The following is a 14,901-nucleotide window of genomic DNA, read 5'->3' on the forward strand; positions in this document are numbered from 1 at the left end:
AAACATTAATTGATAAAGAACAGAAATATAGAAAATAATATACGGTACCAGTCAAAAGTTTGGACACACCTTCTCATTCAACTACTTTGAAGAATCTAAAATATAAAACATATTCTAGCATTTGTTTGTTTACCACATAATTCCATATGTGTTCCTTCATAGTTTGGATGTATTCAATATTAATCTACAATGTAGAAAAAAATAAGAAATAAAAATAAAGAAAAACCATTGAATGAGAAGGTGTGTCCAAACTTTTGACTGGTACTGTGTATGTATATATATATATATATATATATATATATATATATATATATATATATATATATGGAAATGAGATCAATTTCAAAAAAGATTTTCAATTTTCAAAGACTTGGAGAAGCAAATGCATTGGAGAACTTTAAAACCAGCAAATGGTTAGCTTTTTGCTTGATGAATGGCTTTTAATCAATTATCAAATTACCGACAACTTGTTTAATCAGTTAATTGTTTAATCAGCTAATTGTTTCATATGAACAAAATGCCCCCCTACCTTGTCCCCTAACCCACTGCCAGAGCACACATCTCTTCACTGATACTGAGTATCATGTGTAGATTATAGCCGCCCTACATCTAATGTCGTTTTTGTTTGTAGCATGATACTAAATATTGTATTTTATTCTTTTGCCAATAGATGGGCATCATCTGTGGGAGACAGAAGCCAAAGTTGACAAGGACTCCGTCAAAAATGTAAGTGCACCTCAAAGACGGGTTGGAAATGCGCCCGCTTTCTTCAGTCCCACCCTCCCTTGACACTTTCTCTTTTTCCTTTCTGTCTCCTCCTCATCTGTCCCCTGTAGTGATGTAACCTTTGCTAAGGCATTACAAGTTGCAACATTGAATATGATGATTAGCCCATGCAATCCTAAATGGAATTTTCAAAAAATCTCTATACCCTAATGGAATAAACACAGGCTGTCATATTGTTTTTGCCTCTAACACACAAAAACACATACTCGACAAACACACACACACAGGCCACAGTCCTCCCAGCATAGCCAGACGTTTACTTCACGGCAAAGTGATGTGCTGTGGTGAATTGGACTTGAACACCTCGTCTGTGCTGGGATCATGCAGCCAAGAGCGGATAACACCCCTGCTTTTACCTGCTGCTTTTCATGAGAGCCGTAATGAGAAAATAAACCAGTCCAGTTGTTTTACTGATGCTCAGCCACACATTCAGATCACGTTAATATAAACCAGAGTGAAAGGGAACGAAGCAAATGTTGCTCTACGTGTCACAGAAAGCTGGTTTTGCTCTTGAATTAATTAAGACTTCACTGAGGTTCGTTAGGTCTGAGTCAAGTACAGGATCTGCAAAAACAATGTGCGTGATGACTGCATGTTTTGCATTGCCTATGCCTTTCATCAGCGACGTCTCATCCTCCCCCGCCCCACCTCCCCCTTTATTTGTGTAAACTTACCCAGCCATTTGCCCTCGCACGTGGTCTAAAATAACCCACTCGCATCTAAATGCTGCAACTTGAGGGTGTTTTTTCTTGTTGTTGTTGTTGTTGTTGCTATTTCACTCAGGTACATCACTTGGTTGCATCAGGAGGGTAAATATGTACTCTGACGTCTAATTGGCCTGCAGGGCTGCTGACGTTTCATGTCTGGGGTCCCAGATGCTGGAAAATTAGCGGGCGTGCAAGGCTCGGCCGGGGGCGGCGCCGTGGGGAGGCGAGGTCGATGAAAGACAAATACTAATGTGTGTTTATTTGTAGATCTAACAAACAAGTGCGGAGAGAAGGCAAGAGGGCCCTGGCCTTCCTCTTATGTCAGTTGCCACCAGACTACCCTAAAGTGCTCCAGACTGCCTGCCCGACAGTGTTTTTATTGCCATCCAGAGTGTGCTAACTTTCATTGGTTGGGATGGAGAGGGGAAAGTCATGTGCACACACACACACACACACACACATTTTTAACACACTCAATCAGCCACCTGCATGTTTTCTTTGTCGTCATCTGGAGGGCAGACGGGGGCGGAAGACCGCAAGTCCCTCACCTCCAACCCCCTCCACCCCCACCCCACGGCTCCCTCCATCCACAGCGATGACCTACAAAAACCTGCTTCCTGTCATTCTGGCCTTGTTTGGATCCCGACGAGAGTGACAGCCATCCCAGGAATTAGACACACAAAAACTCCAAACCCCCCCCCATCTTCCCTTGTCAGAAGGACAGCAGTCGAAAGTTCACATCCGTCCAGACTTGCCGAGGTCTGGCCTGGGTGGGAGGGGGAGGGGGAGGGGGACAGGCGAGCCTCTCCACAGGGAGGCATGGCTGTGCAAACAAATAAGCCTGCTACCTCTCTCCTCTCGTGCTGTACAAAGCCCAAAGCCCTGGGGCTTTCCTCAGAGACAAACACGGGCACTGGACCAACCTCATGGGCTCTACTGCTGCGTCTACACAGTCCAGACGAGCTCATTTAGATCAGCTCCCAGTCCAGCCTCTTGGAAACAGTACCCTAAATGAAGTGAAAATAAACATAGCCGTTGATTAATCTGCTGCAGGAAGTTGTACTGCAAACTGGAGAGTTGGAGAGGGCCATGTAATCAGATGTATAAATAAAACCAATGAATGCACTGTTATTTGTTTTGCTGGTATCGGCAGCTGTCTTGTCTCATAAAGTTGAAATATCTTATAGTATCTTATTTCTATTTTAGAGTACGATTGTTGTGGAGATCCCGCCGTACAGGAACCAGAGAATATCCAGCCCGGTGCAGGTTAACTTCTACGTCTGCAACGGCAAGAGGAAGAGGAGCCAGTGCCAGCACTTCACCTACCTGCCTCCTAACGGTAATCTTCATAAATATTTCAGTTTTTACCTTTTTCTTTTTTTTTATCACCAGCCTCACTGACAGACACACACACACTCTGCGTTCATCACATAAAGTACTTGTCCAGGTCTTGACATCCGTTCACTGTAGCTTATCGTGGCCGCCAACATGCCATGAGAAATTCACGGCCGTTTTTTGGCATTTTCGACGTGACACCTGGCACAGCTTGGCCGTGGCCCGTGAGTGAGAGCAGAAGATTTGAGATGTGTTTACTCTGGAGTGAGCCGGCGTTCCCCAGCGATGAGGTGTACCTGCTGAGTGACAGAGCCTCCGAGCGCTGTCGATGAAGAGAAGTCAATCCCCCCGGCAACCTGACTTTCACACCCCACCTCACAAAATGCCTCCCCTGGCACCAGTACACATCCATGCGTGCAACACGCACACACACACACACACACACACACACACACACACACACACACACACACACACACACACACACACACACACACACACACACACACACACACAGTGCATTTACCAGTCAGTGCTTTGCCCTGTCATTCATGTAGCAACCTGAAAACCCAGGAATACCTCTCTCTGTGTTTATCATGTGTCCCTGGCCTCAGTGTTTATAGTTGGCTTTCACATTGGAATTTGAAGAATGTATCGCTCTGAGAGTTTAGAGAAGAGTTCAGCTGCACACATTGAGAGCTATTGGCTTTTCACAATGGGCGAAGGTGAACTATCATCTTTAGTATCACTTTCAACAATTCAGACTGGAATACAGTTTTTTATTTTTAGGTATTCAGAGAAAGTTGACTCAGCATGCTTGCTCTTCTTTCAGCGAAACAATGCCTCCCAGTTATAGTGCCAAAATCTTTTGCTGTTGGCTTTTGAGGAATAAAAATTAACTGAAGCAGTTGGGAGATCAGTGCCTTTCTTACTAAACAGGTTTTCTGGCACCTGATCAATAGTTGCTGAAGGCGGGTTTCCCACATAGTCCCATCTGGTTTAGGGATTCGAACCAGCAAACTTTTCTTCCGAAGACCTGCATCCTACTTGTGATAACCAGTGAAAAAATCCATTAGATCAAAACGTTACCTTGTATTCATTGATCAGTTGTCTAATGGGTCTGATGCTGCTGAGAGAGCATGCATTGCTTTTTGAGTTAATACAATGTGACATTTAGATTATCAGCAGATGTATTTATGGCCACAGGAGATAAGTGTTTGGGATTTTGGACCAGGCTCTGAGAGAAAGTCAAGCAAGGCCCTATTTGGAGATGCCTGATTATATGACGAACAAGTTCATCGTGGGTAACTGGACCAGTGTAGGGCTGACAAACGGTGTCCTTATATAGCAGATCCATTTCACAAACTGTACTTCCACGGGGGAAGAGAGGCAGAGAGAAGGGCGGAGATGAAGAGGCTTATCAGCCTCCACTACGCATCTCTAAGTCATTTCCCTGAGCATAAACACAGCTCTAATTAAAAGATGACTTGTTGTGTTCTCTCTTTTGTTGCCAAGTAAACCACAAGTACAGTGTGGACCACACAAGTAGAGCCAATGTCTTCACAAAGGAGCATAATTATCTCACCAGTGTTACAGCCAAAGAGGCCACAAATCACAAGCTATTGAGTTCTATTTTAAGATTTACCACTCTTTTGAAAGCACACATTAAAATATGCAACATTCCTAAAAACAAATATTCAGCATTTCAATCAAAAGGGGAATCTAGAGTGTTATATTGCAACTGTGCTGGATAACAGCTGAAGCAGAGCTGCACTGTTGGCAGAAGTAATATTTCATTGAAAAAACCTCTGCAGGCGACACAAAAAAACCCATAATGTCTCTGGTGGAGTAGCACCACAGCCAGTAGAGTCACAAGTTACAAAGTTTAAACCGGCATAGTGACTTCTCAGTGCTCTCCTATTGAAAAGCATTCAAAGGGAAATACTGTGTGGCGGTTATAATCAGAGTAAACAGACCCTCTGCAGACCCAACAGTCACTGTTTCAATACAGCAACAAAAAATGAGGAAATCCTAGTGAAGCTGTTTGCTTTTGACGGTGTGTGTGTGTGTGTGTGTGTGTGTGTGTGTGTGTGTGTGTGTGTGTGTGTGTGTGTGTGTGTGTGTGTGTGTGTGTGTGTGTGTGTGTGTGTGTCAACACTGAGAGAAACAACCAACTCTGTAGCCAGGTACTAGGGGTGGGCTGGGGCGGAGGACTCCCACACACACACACACACTGTTGTCAACACTTTTTTTCTTTTTGCTCGCTCGTATGAAAAGACTCTTCCGGCCCGCTGTCCCACTTCAAGCACAGTTGTGGTCAGTGACGTTGTTTAGAGAGAACATTTCTTTCACACCCTGGTGTCTGCTCATCTATAAAAAGGCGAAGCCAACCCCTTTAAATAGCCCGACTTATTTGAAACAGCGGAAGGATGAAGCAAACACTCTGGGACACAGATGCTAGTGAGAAACCACCTTTATTTTCCATTCAGGTCATGTGACTATGTTGTTGTTCTTTAACGCAAATGCAGATGGCACCTACTGTGGCTGAACACCGATGCCTAGTTTCACTATGCTTTTTGTTCCCCTCGGCTCAAATAACAATATTACTGCAATAGAGACTGTATTGTTTCACACATTTAAGCTGATCCTTATCTTCTGTCGACCTCACCCTGTTGTTAAAACGTGAAATTACAACATATTATCAGATGCCTTCTGTAGTAGAGTCATGGCTGCTCTCACTCTTACCAGCTGACAGACGAAGATATTTCTTCTTTAAGTCCTTCAGTTGGGCTTCAGAGAACCAAAGAACCTGGCCGCTTTCCAGAAAGTTAAATAAAACTGTTTAATCCTGATGAAGTTATTAAAGTAAAATCCATTTAAAAAAAATAGTTAAGCCAATCATGAGAAATGTTTTGCTTCCCACAAGTTATTCAAAATGAGGAAAAGCTGTGTCCAGCAGATGGATGGAGAAGACATTTGCTGTTGATTAATACTGTTTGTTTTTCTGTGATGCTAAGATGCACATACAGTATAAGTGTCCTTGTCTGGCTCCCGGAATGAGCCCCTCTTTTCCAAGCTCCCTTCCAATCATTATCGTGTGAGTAGAGACATGACGTGTCGCTCTTCAAATAAGAACATTTTTGCATCAACCACATTAAAGAGGAAACAGCGAAAAAAAGTCCTGGCAGTGACCAAAAGTTCGAGCGAAGAACTTCTCGGAACCCCTTTATTTTTACAGGCCGTTTGGAGATTCCTCTGTAATATCGAGTTCTATTCTTAACGCAAACGGGTGCCGACTCCCTCCGCTGCAATGGTTTGTGGTTGGAGCGGGAAGGGGGGAGAACGTCAGAAACATGTTTCTGTGACACATACAGGAAAAGTTAATGAACCTCACATTGTTCTTTTTTTTTGTAAATATTTGCACAGTCATGTTTTTTTCCCCCTGAAAATCGGACAAAGGCTGAACTGTTTCTGTAATGTCTACGGCTTTGGGTTTTGCCAGACATACCTACAGCACACTAAGGCCAACAGTGTACAGGGTGACCAGATTGCCTACGCAGTGGGACACGGTGCACCAGGTACCTTTGAGTTAATGAACTACCACCTGTTCCATGTTAAATGTCACTGCAGATTCACGCCGTTAGAACAAGATGAGTTCAGCATTTCTGCAACACGACAATCCCTGATTTCTTTTTTTTCTGCGCAGTGGCGTCACATTGTCATATCCCAACCAACAAGCATCAGAACTGAGAATCATTACCTTTTGCATCCCATAATCCCCCCTTGCCTCAAGGGCTAAAAGTAGAGAGGATATCTACATGAGCTCTGTTTGCTGGTCCTTTCTAATCAAATACACTGATAAACACATCTATGTCCCGATTCCCATTCCCTTTGAGAGGAAATGACTGCTCAATAAAATACCCAGATCGGGCCTGATCAGTTTAATACAAGCAGACAGTGGGGGGGGGGACTGCCAGAGATGGAGAGAAAACCATGTGCAGAACATCAACTGTCTGTGGGCCATAACCCACAGGTTGGGAGGAAATAGAAGCCAGCTGAAGCTGGGACTCGCCTAGTGAATCTGTTTTCTCAGCTCTCATACAAAGTGGAAAGGAGACACACAGATGGATGGAGCTGGAGGGAGACCCTTTGTGTATATCTGTAGCAGAGGAGGGAGAATCTCGGGATTGTTTGAAAGTTAAAAGAAGGGCCATTAGTCCAATGTGATTTTATTTTCCGGTTTCGCCAGTCTTGCTCATAGTCAGAGGGCATACAGGAAAATAATGTTGACAAATTACCTCACTGGAAATGAAAACTTTAAGCTTCAATAAACCAAACTGCTCTAAAATGAAATGATAATGAAAATACACTGTAACTGGATTACAAAGTGGGGCTGCAAAGGTCAACAGCATCCCATCTCTTCTGAGATACTGCTGATTCCCCTAAATTAAATTCTCATGTTGGCTTTGGTCAAAGGCAGGACATCTTGTGACGTAAAAATCTTACTTACGTACAGTGTCAGTTTCAGGATCCATCAAGTTTAAGGATAATTTAATATCCTGACTTAATTTAGCTTTGAAAAATATTTTTAAGCAGACAAAAGGTCGAAATGTGTTTCAACCCACAGAAGACAATGCAGTTCTTGAATTGGAGCTAAAATATGAAAATGACCAAACTTGGTTACAGCATTTCCTCATGTCAACTCTGGCATCAAACATTTTAGCTCCATGGCGCTGTGCCAACCATTCACACTGAAAAACTGAAGGCAGGGAAGAGGTAGAGAATCACTGAGGCTGTGGATGTAGTGTGAGCCATGTGACTTGCCTGTTATTCCCCAGGCTGTGGAGAGGAGGCCCATGCATCATGGGACTCGCCTTACGATGCTCCCCCAGACACCAGGCCTGGTCCCTGGGCTCTGAAAGCAGACAGGACTGACGTAAATGTGCTCCCTGCTGCGTTATCACTGCGCCACATCTCAGCACCCTCAGAGGCTACAAGCCTGATTAATGTCATTTAGAATCCAACTCACACAAAAAAATGAATGACACAATGAAAAAACTGCTTTTCATAGGAAACACATTCATACTGTTCATTTCATATGCACGCTTTGCTTTTTTACTATTGCTCAAAGGCTCTATTGTGTACAAACACACAGTTTAGACAGACATCTATTCATATTGACATCTGTATGCCTTCTGAGTAAATGTCACTTGGGACCAATGGTTGGCATCAAACGCTCACCACACCCATTAACACATTTTAACAATGTGTAGAAATAGAAACACTGTGTCCATTGTGACTCAGAGGCCTTTGCTATGCATCTGGGTGTCTTAACACTTCCCTATTAGTTTTGCGCTGGCAAAGTCTGTGTACATGTACTTCTATAATAACTCAACAGTGAGCTAGTTAATGTGGATCCCTCTCCATCTCTCAGCCCAGGCCGTGTGGTTCCGTTCCTGAAAGTTCTCAATTAATAGAAAGTTGTTTTTGATAACTAGTCTTGACAGCGAACAGGAAGCATGTGATACCTGTCCGTCAGAAGCAATCAGGAAACTGTGCAGACGGTCTGCACTGGTTTAGAAATTAGAAGAGAGGAGGCAGGATGATCAAGTGGGGTCACTGCACTCTCCTCCATTAGCCGTGGGGCCTGAAGCTCCTGAAACCACAGGCGCAGCTCCACAGCCTCTTAAGGAGCTCAGGCGGCCTAATCAAAATCAAATCATCTCCTTTTTTTTCACCCTCTCTCGCTATCTTTTGGTCCTGAGAGAAACAATTACTTCTAGAGTGTGGAGGAAACCTTGGGGTCCTGGGCTCCTTGAGCAGCAGCAGCAGCAGCAGCAGCAGCAGCAGCAGCAGCCCAGTGCTTTAAAGTAGTCTTTTATTGGATATCAGAGCTGGAGGAGAGTCCAAAGAAAATAGGTCTTATTCATTATTAGAGCCAGCTGTGGCTTTCCACACTGATGACTCATCCATTTTTCTTTCCCCCCCTATTCTTTTGCTCTTTTTTTTTCATGATGCGGTAAAGAGGGGTGGCGGACGGGAGGCGTGAGGGTTTCTCTGTTAGAGAGCTCAGCCAAGTTGACACCGAGCCCATATCCACTGGTGGTTGTTTGTTTGGATTACGGAGGGTATCGCGGCCACAACTGTGCTTGCTCACTGCTTTACTCAGCCTCACTCGTGCACTCATTGCGCCACGTGGATTCCCTGCACGTTTTTTTTAATATCTCCACCTTTCTTTCTACTTTTTTTCCCTCCCAGTGCCGATAATAAAGACAGAACCCAATGATGAGTATGATTCTCTGGGGATTGCGAGACTGCCCATGCATTCAAAGCCCTATTACAGCCGGCCCAGGCTCACTCCCATCATGCCTGTAGCCGACCCCGACGCCTGCCTGGTTGGTGGCTACCCTCCCTGCCCGCCTCGCCATGCTGCCATGCCGTCGTCGTCCCCCAGCTCCAGCCCCACCCTGCATGACCTGTCCCCCGTGGCATACAGCCCCACCCATGCAGCACTGCCAGGCCCTGTGGTGACCCCCATCCAGGAGAACCTTACCCACCCAGCATCGCCAGACCACAACTCTCCCCTAGGGATGCTTCATTCCCAAGGCAGCCCCATCCACCTCAACAGCCCAGGGCCCCATGGTTACCATCCTATCTATGCCAACAGCAGTCCCTCATCCTCCCCGGTATCCCACCCGTCCACTCCTGGGGGGACTGCGGAGAGCCCGTTCGCCTACAGCCCCAGCCAAGCTCAAGCAGCAGCCGGCTCAGCCCAGACCGGAGGGAGCTCACCAAGCCTGTTACCCGAAGATGCCAGCCCCCCTTCGATGGCCGTCACCGTCAAACAGGAGCCCCAGGAACTGGACCAGATGTACCTAGATGATGGTGAGTTACAGGGAAACAAGGTGACGTTGTCTACAAGTTTCCATTTGATAACAGTTTGACTAAAGGGAGGCATTTTGTTTTTGGAAATGAAAGCTTCTCTTTATGAGCTCTCTGTCCATGCCCAAAAAATTGGCTGTTTACATAGCACACTGCATTTATTTAACACCTCTTGCTTATCTGCAAGCCCCCACACATGGCCGCACCCTGCGGCACCCCTCAGTATTTCCTGACGGAATTCTGGCAGCAGATTTACGTCACATTTGTTTTAATTTTAGACCATGGCAGATTTATTTGCTTTTGGTGTAACGTGCGGTCCGGCTTATGTTGTCCAAGAGGCCTGCTTCACTGTAAAACGGTAAATTGCCTTGATAGGATTTTGAAACAATCTGTCAAAACATGAGAGCGGTGAGGTCAGTCGGGGTGCAGCAGAACTAAAACAGTGGCACACGCGTAGCCAACCAAACTGTTGACACAACCACTAATGAAGGAAGCAAAACAATGGGTAGGGGTTTCCTGAACCGAGCCATTTTTTTCTCCCCCATCTCTCTGCGAGGGATGATGGGAGGCGGAAGGCAGAGGCTTTGTTTTCCCGTCTTTTCCCCATGGAGTCGACACCATGATGCTGTCGTCATCAGGGGAGGCTGCGGGGTCATTGGTCTCCCTCTGGCAATGAAACCAGTTACACCCAAGGGACCATATGGTTTAATGCCTCCTGTGTCCATCTCACATTATGTCTCTCAGGTCACCAACTTGTTATCTGTGTTAGCAGAGGATCCACTTGTTGTTATGACATATATTCATAGAGCACATCAATGGCATCGTGCCAGTTTGAAATGTTAACCCCCCCTCTGCATCCTTATGGAGTGTGTGGGGGGGGGGGGGGCAGACAGCTCCACGCTGAACTCAGGAATATCACCCTTCCTGTGCACCTTTTGTTCAGTAAACTGATGTGTGCGTGAGTGTGTGCACACTTCAATCAACAGCTCTGGAAGTAGAGGGGTGATAGGCACGAGGGGACCAGGGGAGTTTTGCTGTGGAACTGTAATTGAGTTGAAATGCAGTTGTCAGCATATCTGTCAGTCCCGATGACTCCCATTAGTCTCACCTCATAAACAGACAACACAGAGACGGGGGGGAAGTCTGTCTGTTATCAGCTCTATAAACTGATTTCCAACTTTTTCTTTCCTGTTTCTTTTCTCCCTCCTGCTTTCTTTTTCTCTTGCCTCATTTTCTTGAGTTCATGGCAACGCTCTGGAAATCTAATTTGAATCAAAACTGCTCATTTGAAATTCTGACTGTTTTCAATAGTTATGGCAGGCAGAAGCTTTCATATCAGCTTTAATTGGATAAAGTGAAACTGTAGCTTTATTCAGCATTTTGTAATAAGGTTGGAAAGGGGTCCTTTTACACCAACAGTATGAAGATACACCAAATGTACGTAGCAGTGCTAAGGTGAAATCATGTAATCTTGTTTCTCTTCCCCGCTACTCCATCCACTGTCACTTTAGCAGGCTCAATCGCTCTCCAACCCAGTGGCCAAATGTATTCAGCCAGTGATTACAGCTGCATTAGGGACGTGCAGGAATGTGTATTGATTGACCAAGGACAGTGAGGCAGCCCCTTGAAAAACCTCAGTGCGCTGCCGTTTTGCATCACCTAACGTCTGCGCAAGCATCTGTGGTGAGCTCGTGGAGTCCCTGTAAGTGTGTGGTGGTAACAGCATACTCCAAAGGCATCTACTGCTCCCAGGCCCGGCCCTATCCCAAACCCCTGAAATGAGCCCCTAAGCTAAAATAAATATGATCGGAAGGCAGCTTGCAGGGCGTCCCGCTCCCCGTCCGCACGCATTACCACCGTATGTTAGCGAGCTGAGCGCTCCATTAGACGAGGCGGGGGGGGGACACAAGTGGATGACCTCACCACAGCGGCGGTGATTTAACGCTAGCCATGTAGAGTAGCGTTCCTCCCCAGCAATTGGGGAGCCGGTGATTTGGAGTCTGCGGGAGCACACTTGATCTTCCCCAAGAGCGGAGCGCCTCCCACGCTCGAACGCTGAGGCCTCCGGCTCTCATCAGCCAGAGGAAATGTGTCTCTCTGGCCAGGCCCAGATATTTACGCAGCCCCTGAGAAATCACTCAACTTATCAACGGTGAGCTACTGTACCGCAAGGAGCTTGGTTAGCATGGAGGGAGTCTGGGATGTAAACCCCCCTGACTGCCGTACACAGTCTCCATTGTAATCTGCTAAACTCTTCCCTCTGCTGTGATAGAAGCTTGCTAACTATAGTGCAAGACACGCAAGGCAACGATTCGGGTGTCTGCAATGAGATTTTATGGGAAGAATCCAGTAGGAAGTCAGAAGTTGTTTTCACTTAGTGGCATGCTGGTTCACACCTGTTTCAGTCTTACTTCTCATAGCTGGACTTAAGCAGCCGATCAGCGTGGTTTAGAGAAAATAATCAAGTCGAGGACGAAACACCCAGCGCTCCTGGAAGACTCTGTTGCATTGTTGACTCACCGTCGTAAACAACACATGGTGGCACTCAAATAAAACCAAAGTTTTCAGACATTTCATGCTTGCTCACAACCCACTATCTATACTTTACAAGGCACATGACTGTGAGAAAAACGCCAGTCAAATGACATCAGTGCGCACAATAATAGAATTTATGAAAAACACTAATTAGGCCAACAAAAATAAAAGCTTTAAATGACAGCATACTTTGTCACACGTCTGAAGGAGCAATTCTGGTGACATCATACCCCCCGCTCGACACTTTTGATCTTGGACTTGGCTTTTTTTATTTTTACACAAACTATTTTGGAAAGTTCCCCACATCACTTGTTGCAAACCCTTCACTTTGAGCTCTATTCCTGGTGTTTATAGGTATTTTGCTGCAGATGTGTGTGCGTGTGTGTAGAGCAGAAGTAGTTTGCTGGCTGTGCTAGGGGTTTGTTCCTGTGGGGCTGCTGCCGTGTGTCCTGTCTCATTAGCCGCTGCTGCGATGGGTGATATCATGAAGTGAGGCTGAACGCAGCACACAGCAAATGAACTAGTGCTAATCAGAGGGCCAGATTTCTACCAGCTGCCTCTCCGGGAAACAGAGGGCCCTTATTCCCCAAAATAAGAAAAACAGAGTGCAACGCAGCCTCTGTCGATTCACTGACATTTGACATATGTGCTCTGATTGCCTCGTGTTACAGGGTAGTTTTCCTTGTGATTGTTTCCTCCCCAATTCAAGGCTGATGCATTTGAAACTCTACGAGGCTTGTTTTTCCTCAAAATGAAAACAGAATTGTTGTTGGGCCCTCCTTTCCTCCCTCCCTCCCTCCGGCAACTTCAAAATAAAAAAAAGGCATTCTAACCTTCCCGAGGATCTCCGTCCACCACTGATGCCGCCGAAGGCAACTCGAGGCTTTCCTCATGGAAACTTTTACACATTTTGGCAAGTTTCCCAGACCCCAGGACTCCGCAAAAACCCCTAATGATGATTGAGAACGCGTCCGCGCCGCGCTGAAAACATGCTGAGTCGCTAACATTGGAGTGTGCCGCAAGGCTGGCTCTGGGATTGGAGGGGGGGCAGAGGACAGAGAGAGAGGGAGAGAGGATTTGGGGGGGAGGGGGCGGGCTGTTCATTAAAGTGGAGGTTAAGGTGGCTAATGGGACTCAGTAAATCAGAGCGGCTCCCGTATGTTTATACCGTATGTATTTGTGTTTGTTTCTCTTTTGGTTAATAGAATGAGGGAGAGCTGAACGCCGGTGCTTTCACATCCCTCCATCTCTGACCCCCTGGCCTTTTAGGAGCAGGTCAAGCTCAAGCTTATACAGAAAGAAAGGCTGTCTTGTAGTTAAGTGCAATGCCAAGAACATAGTCTCCTTCTAGACATATTGATGGGTGCAAGAAGAAGGGTGATGGCTTTTTTATTATTAATGACTACAAAGAGGATGTGTTGTTGTTGTTTTTTTACTGTTGTCATGTCTTGCGCTCTCTTAAAGTATTAGGGATCCTGCTTTCTTTGTAGCTCATGACATGGTGAGGTTTAAATCAAATGTAGAGCGTTGCTGGTTTTATATGTAGAATAAATGAATAGGTGGCTACACTCTCGGATTGTCCTTTAAGAGGCATTGACCACCTAAGCAATGGATCAACAACTGCACTTTTGAAGTCAACAATAGATATGATTCAATTTCTTCTCATTAGGACCCAAACCATTACTTTTACTGTGCAAGTAGAGCTGCTATGGCTCTTATTACCCAATATCAGATATTCACCATTATTACAGACCTCACCAAATACTTGAAGGGGTGTGCTCAGTGGGAAACTTTAAGATATTTGTTGATCTGGTTGTAGTAGAGGTTGTGGATGATGATAATAATTGATCAATTCTCTAATAAAACTTCACTAAAAGACACAAATAACTACTTGATCTTACACACTTCTTGATTGTAGTCCTATATCACTGCAATAGAGGAGCCAAAATGGGTGATAAAAAAACAACAACCTGTAGCTGCAGACAGGAAACTTGAAGTGACTTTTAAAGCAGGTAACATTCTTTTTAAACACTACCTTAGTTTGTAATATAAATTGTCTGAGGGTGGGAGTTACAATAGATGTACAGTAATGAAACCCAGAGAATAGCATTGCATCTTTGCAATAGAAGAAGAATACATTCGCGGTTGAGTGGAAGTCCTCTGGATTACCTTAGCACCCTCTGTTTCCTCTTACATCTCTTTTATCTCTGTCCCTTGGCTGAACATAAGAGCCTTTAGATTCCTGGTTGTGATCAGTTTTTGGGTTTTTTTTGCAACACATATTATGAAAACCCACTCAATTATAGACACTATTGTCCAAGATTGCTGGCAGTTAAGCAAATAATTGGATCTAAGTGGTTGCATATGACAGTGGCAATGGGGTCACAGTATTGGCGCTTTGATTTTTAGCTCTTTGTAAAATCGGTGGGAATATTATTACTTTTGATAAGCACAGCAAGATGAATCTGTAAGAATTGAGTCCATTCATTACCGAGGGGTGCTGGCTTTTATGTGTGTGTGTGCTAGCCAGAGGATCTGGTCTGGTTTCAGTCGCTCCGTCATAATATCCACAGTCACTGAGAAAGAATGTGTCTGCTGAGAAACTGCAGCTAAATTATCTAAACAAATTGGGTTTCTTTTGTGTCTGGGATCTGAT

The 14,901-nt window shown here is 45.1% G+C and overlaps 1 protein-coding gene across 1 annotated transcript in view; it reads left to right on the forward strand.

Moving 5' to 3' along the window:
• The window catches only part of LOC129109274 (nuclear factor of activated T-cells, cytoplasmic 1-like), a 59,523-nt gene that overhangs the window by 29,575 nt on the left and 15,047 nt on the right, over positions 1–14,901 (forward strand). Inside the window, exons 7-9 of the mRNA XM_054621306.1 lie at positions 671–726; positions 2,700–2,832; positions 9,087–9,713. Coding sequence (XP_054477281.1) covers positions 671–726; positions 2,700–2,832; positions 9,087–9,713 — 816 coding nt within the window. The remainder of the gene's footprint in view (positions 1–670; positions 727–2,699; positions 2,833–9,086; positions 9,714–14,901) is intronic.

The sequence above is a fragment of the Anoplopoma fimbria genome, chromosome 20 (assembly GCF_027596085.1).
Source record: "Anoplopoma fimbria isolate UVic2021 breed Golden Eagle Sablefish chromosome 20, Afim_UVic_2022, whole genome shotgun sequence".
Classification (NCBI taxonomy): Eukaryota; Metazoa; Chordata; class Actinopteri; order Perciformes; family Anoplopomatidae; genus Anoplopoma; species Anoplopoma fimbria.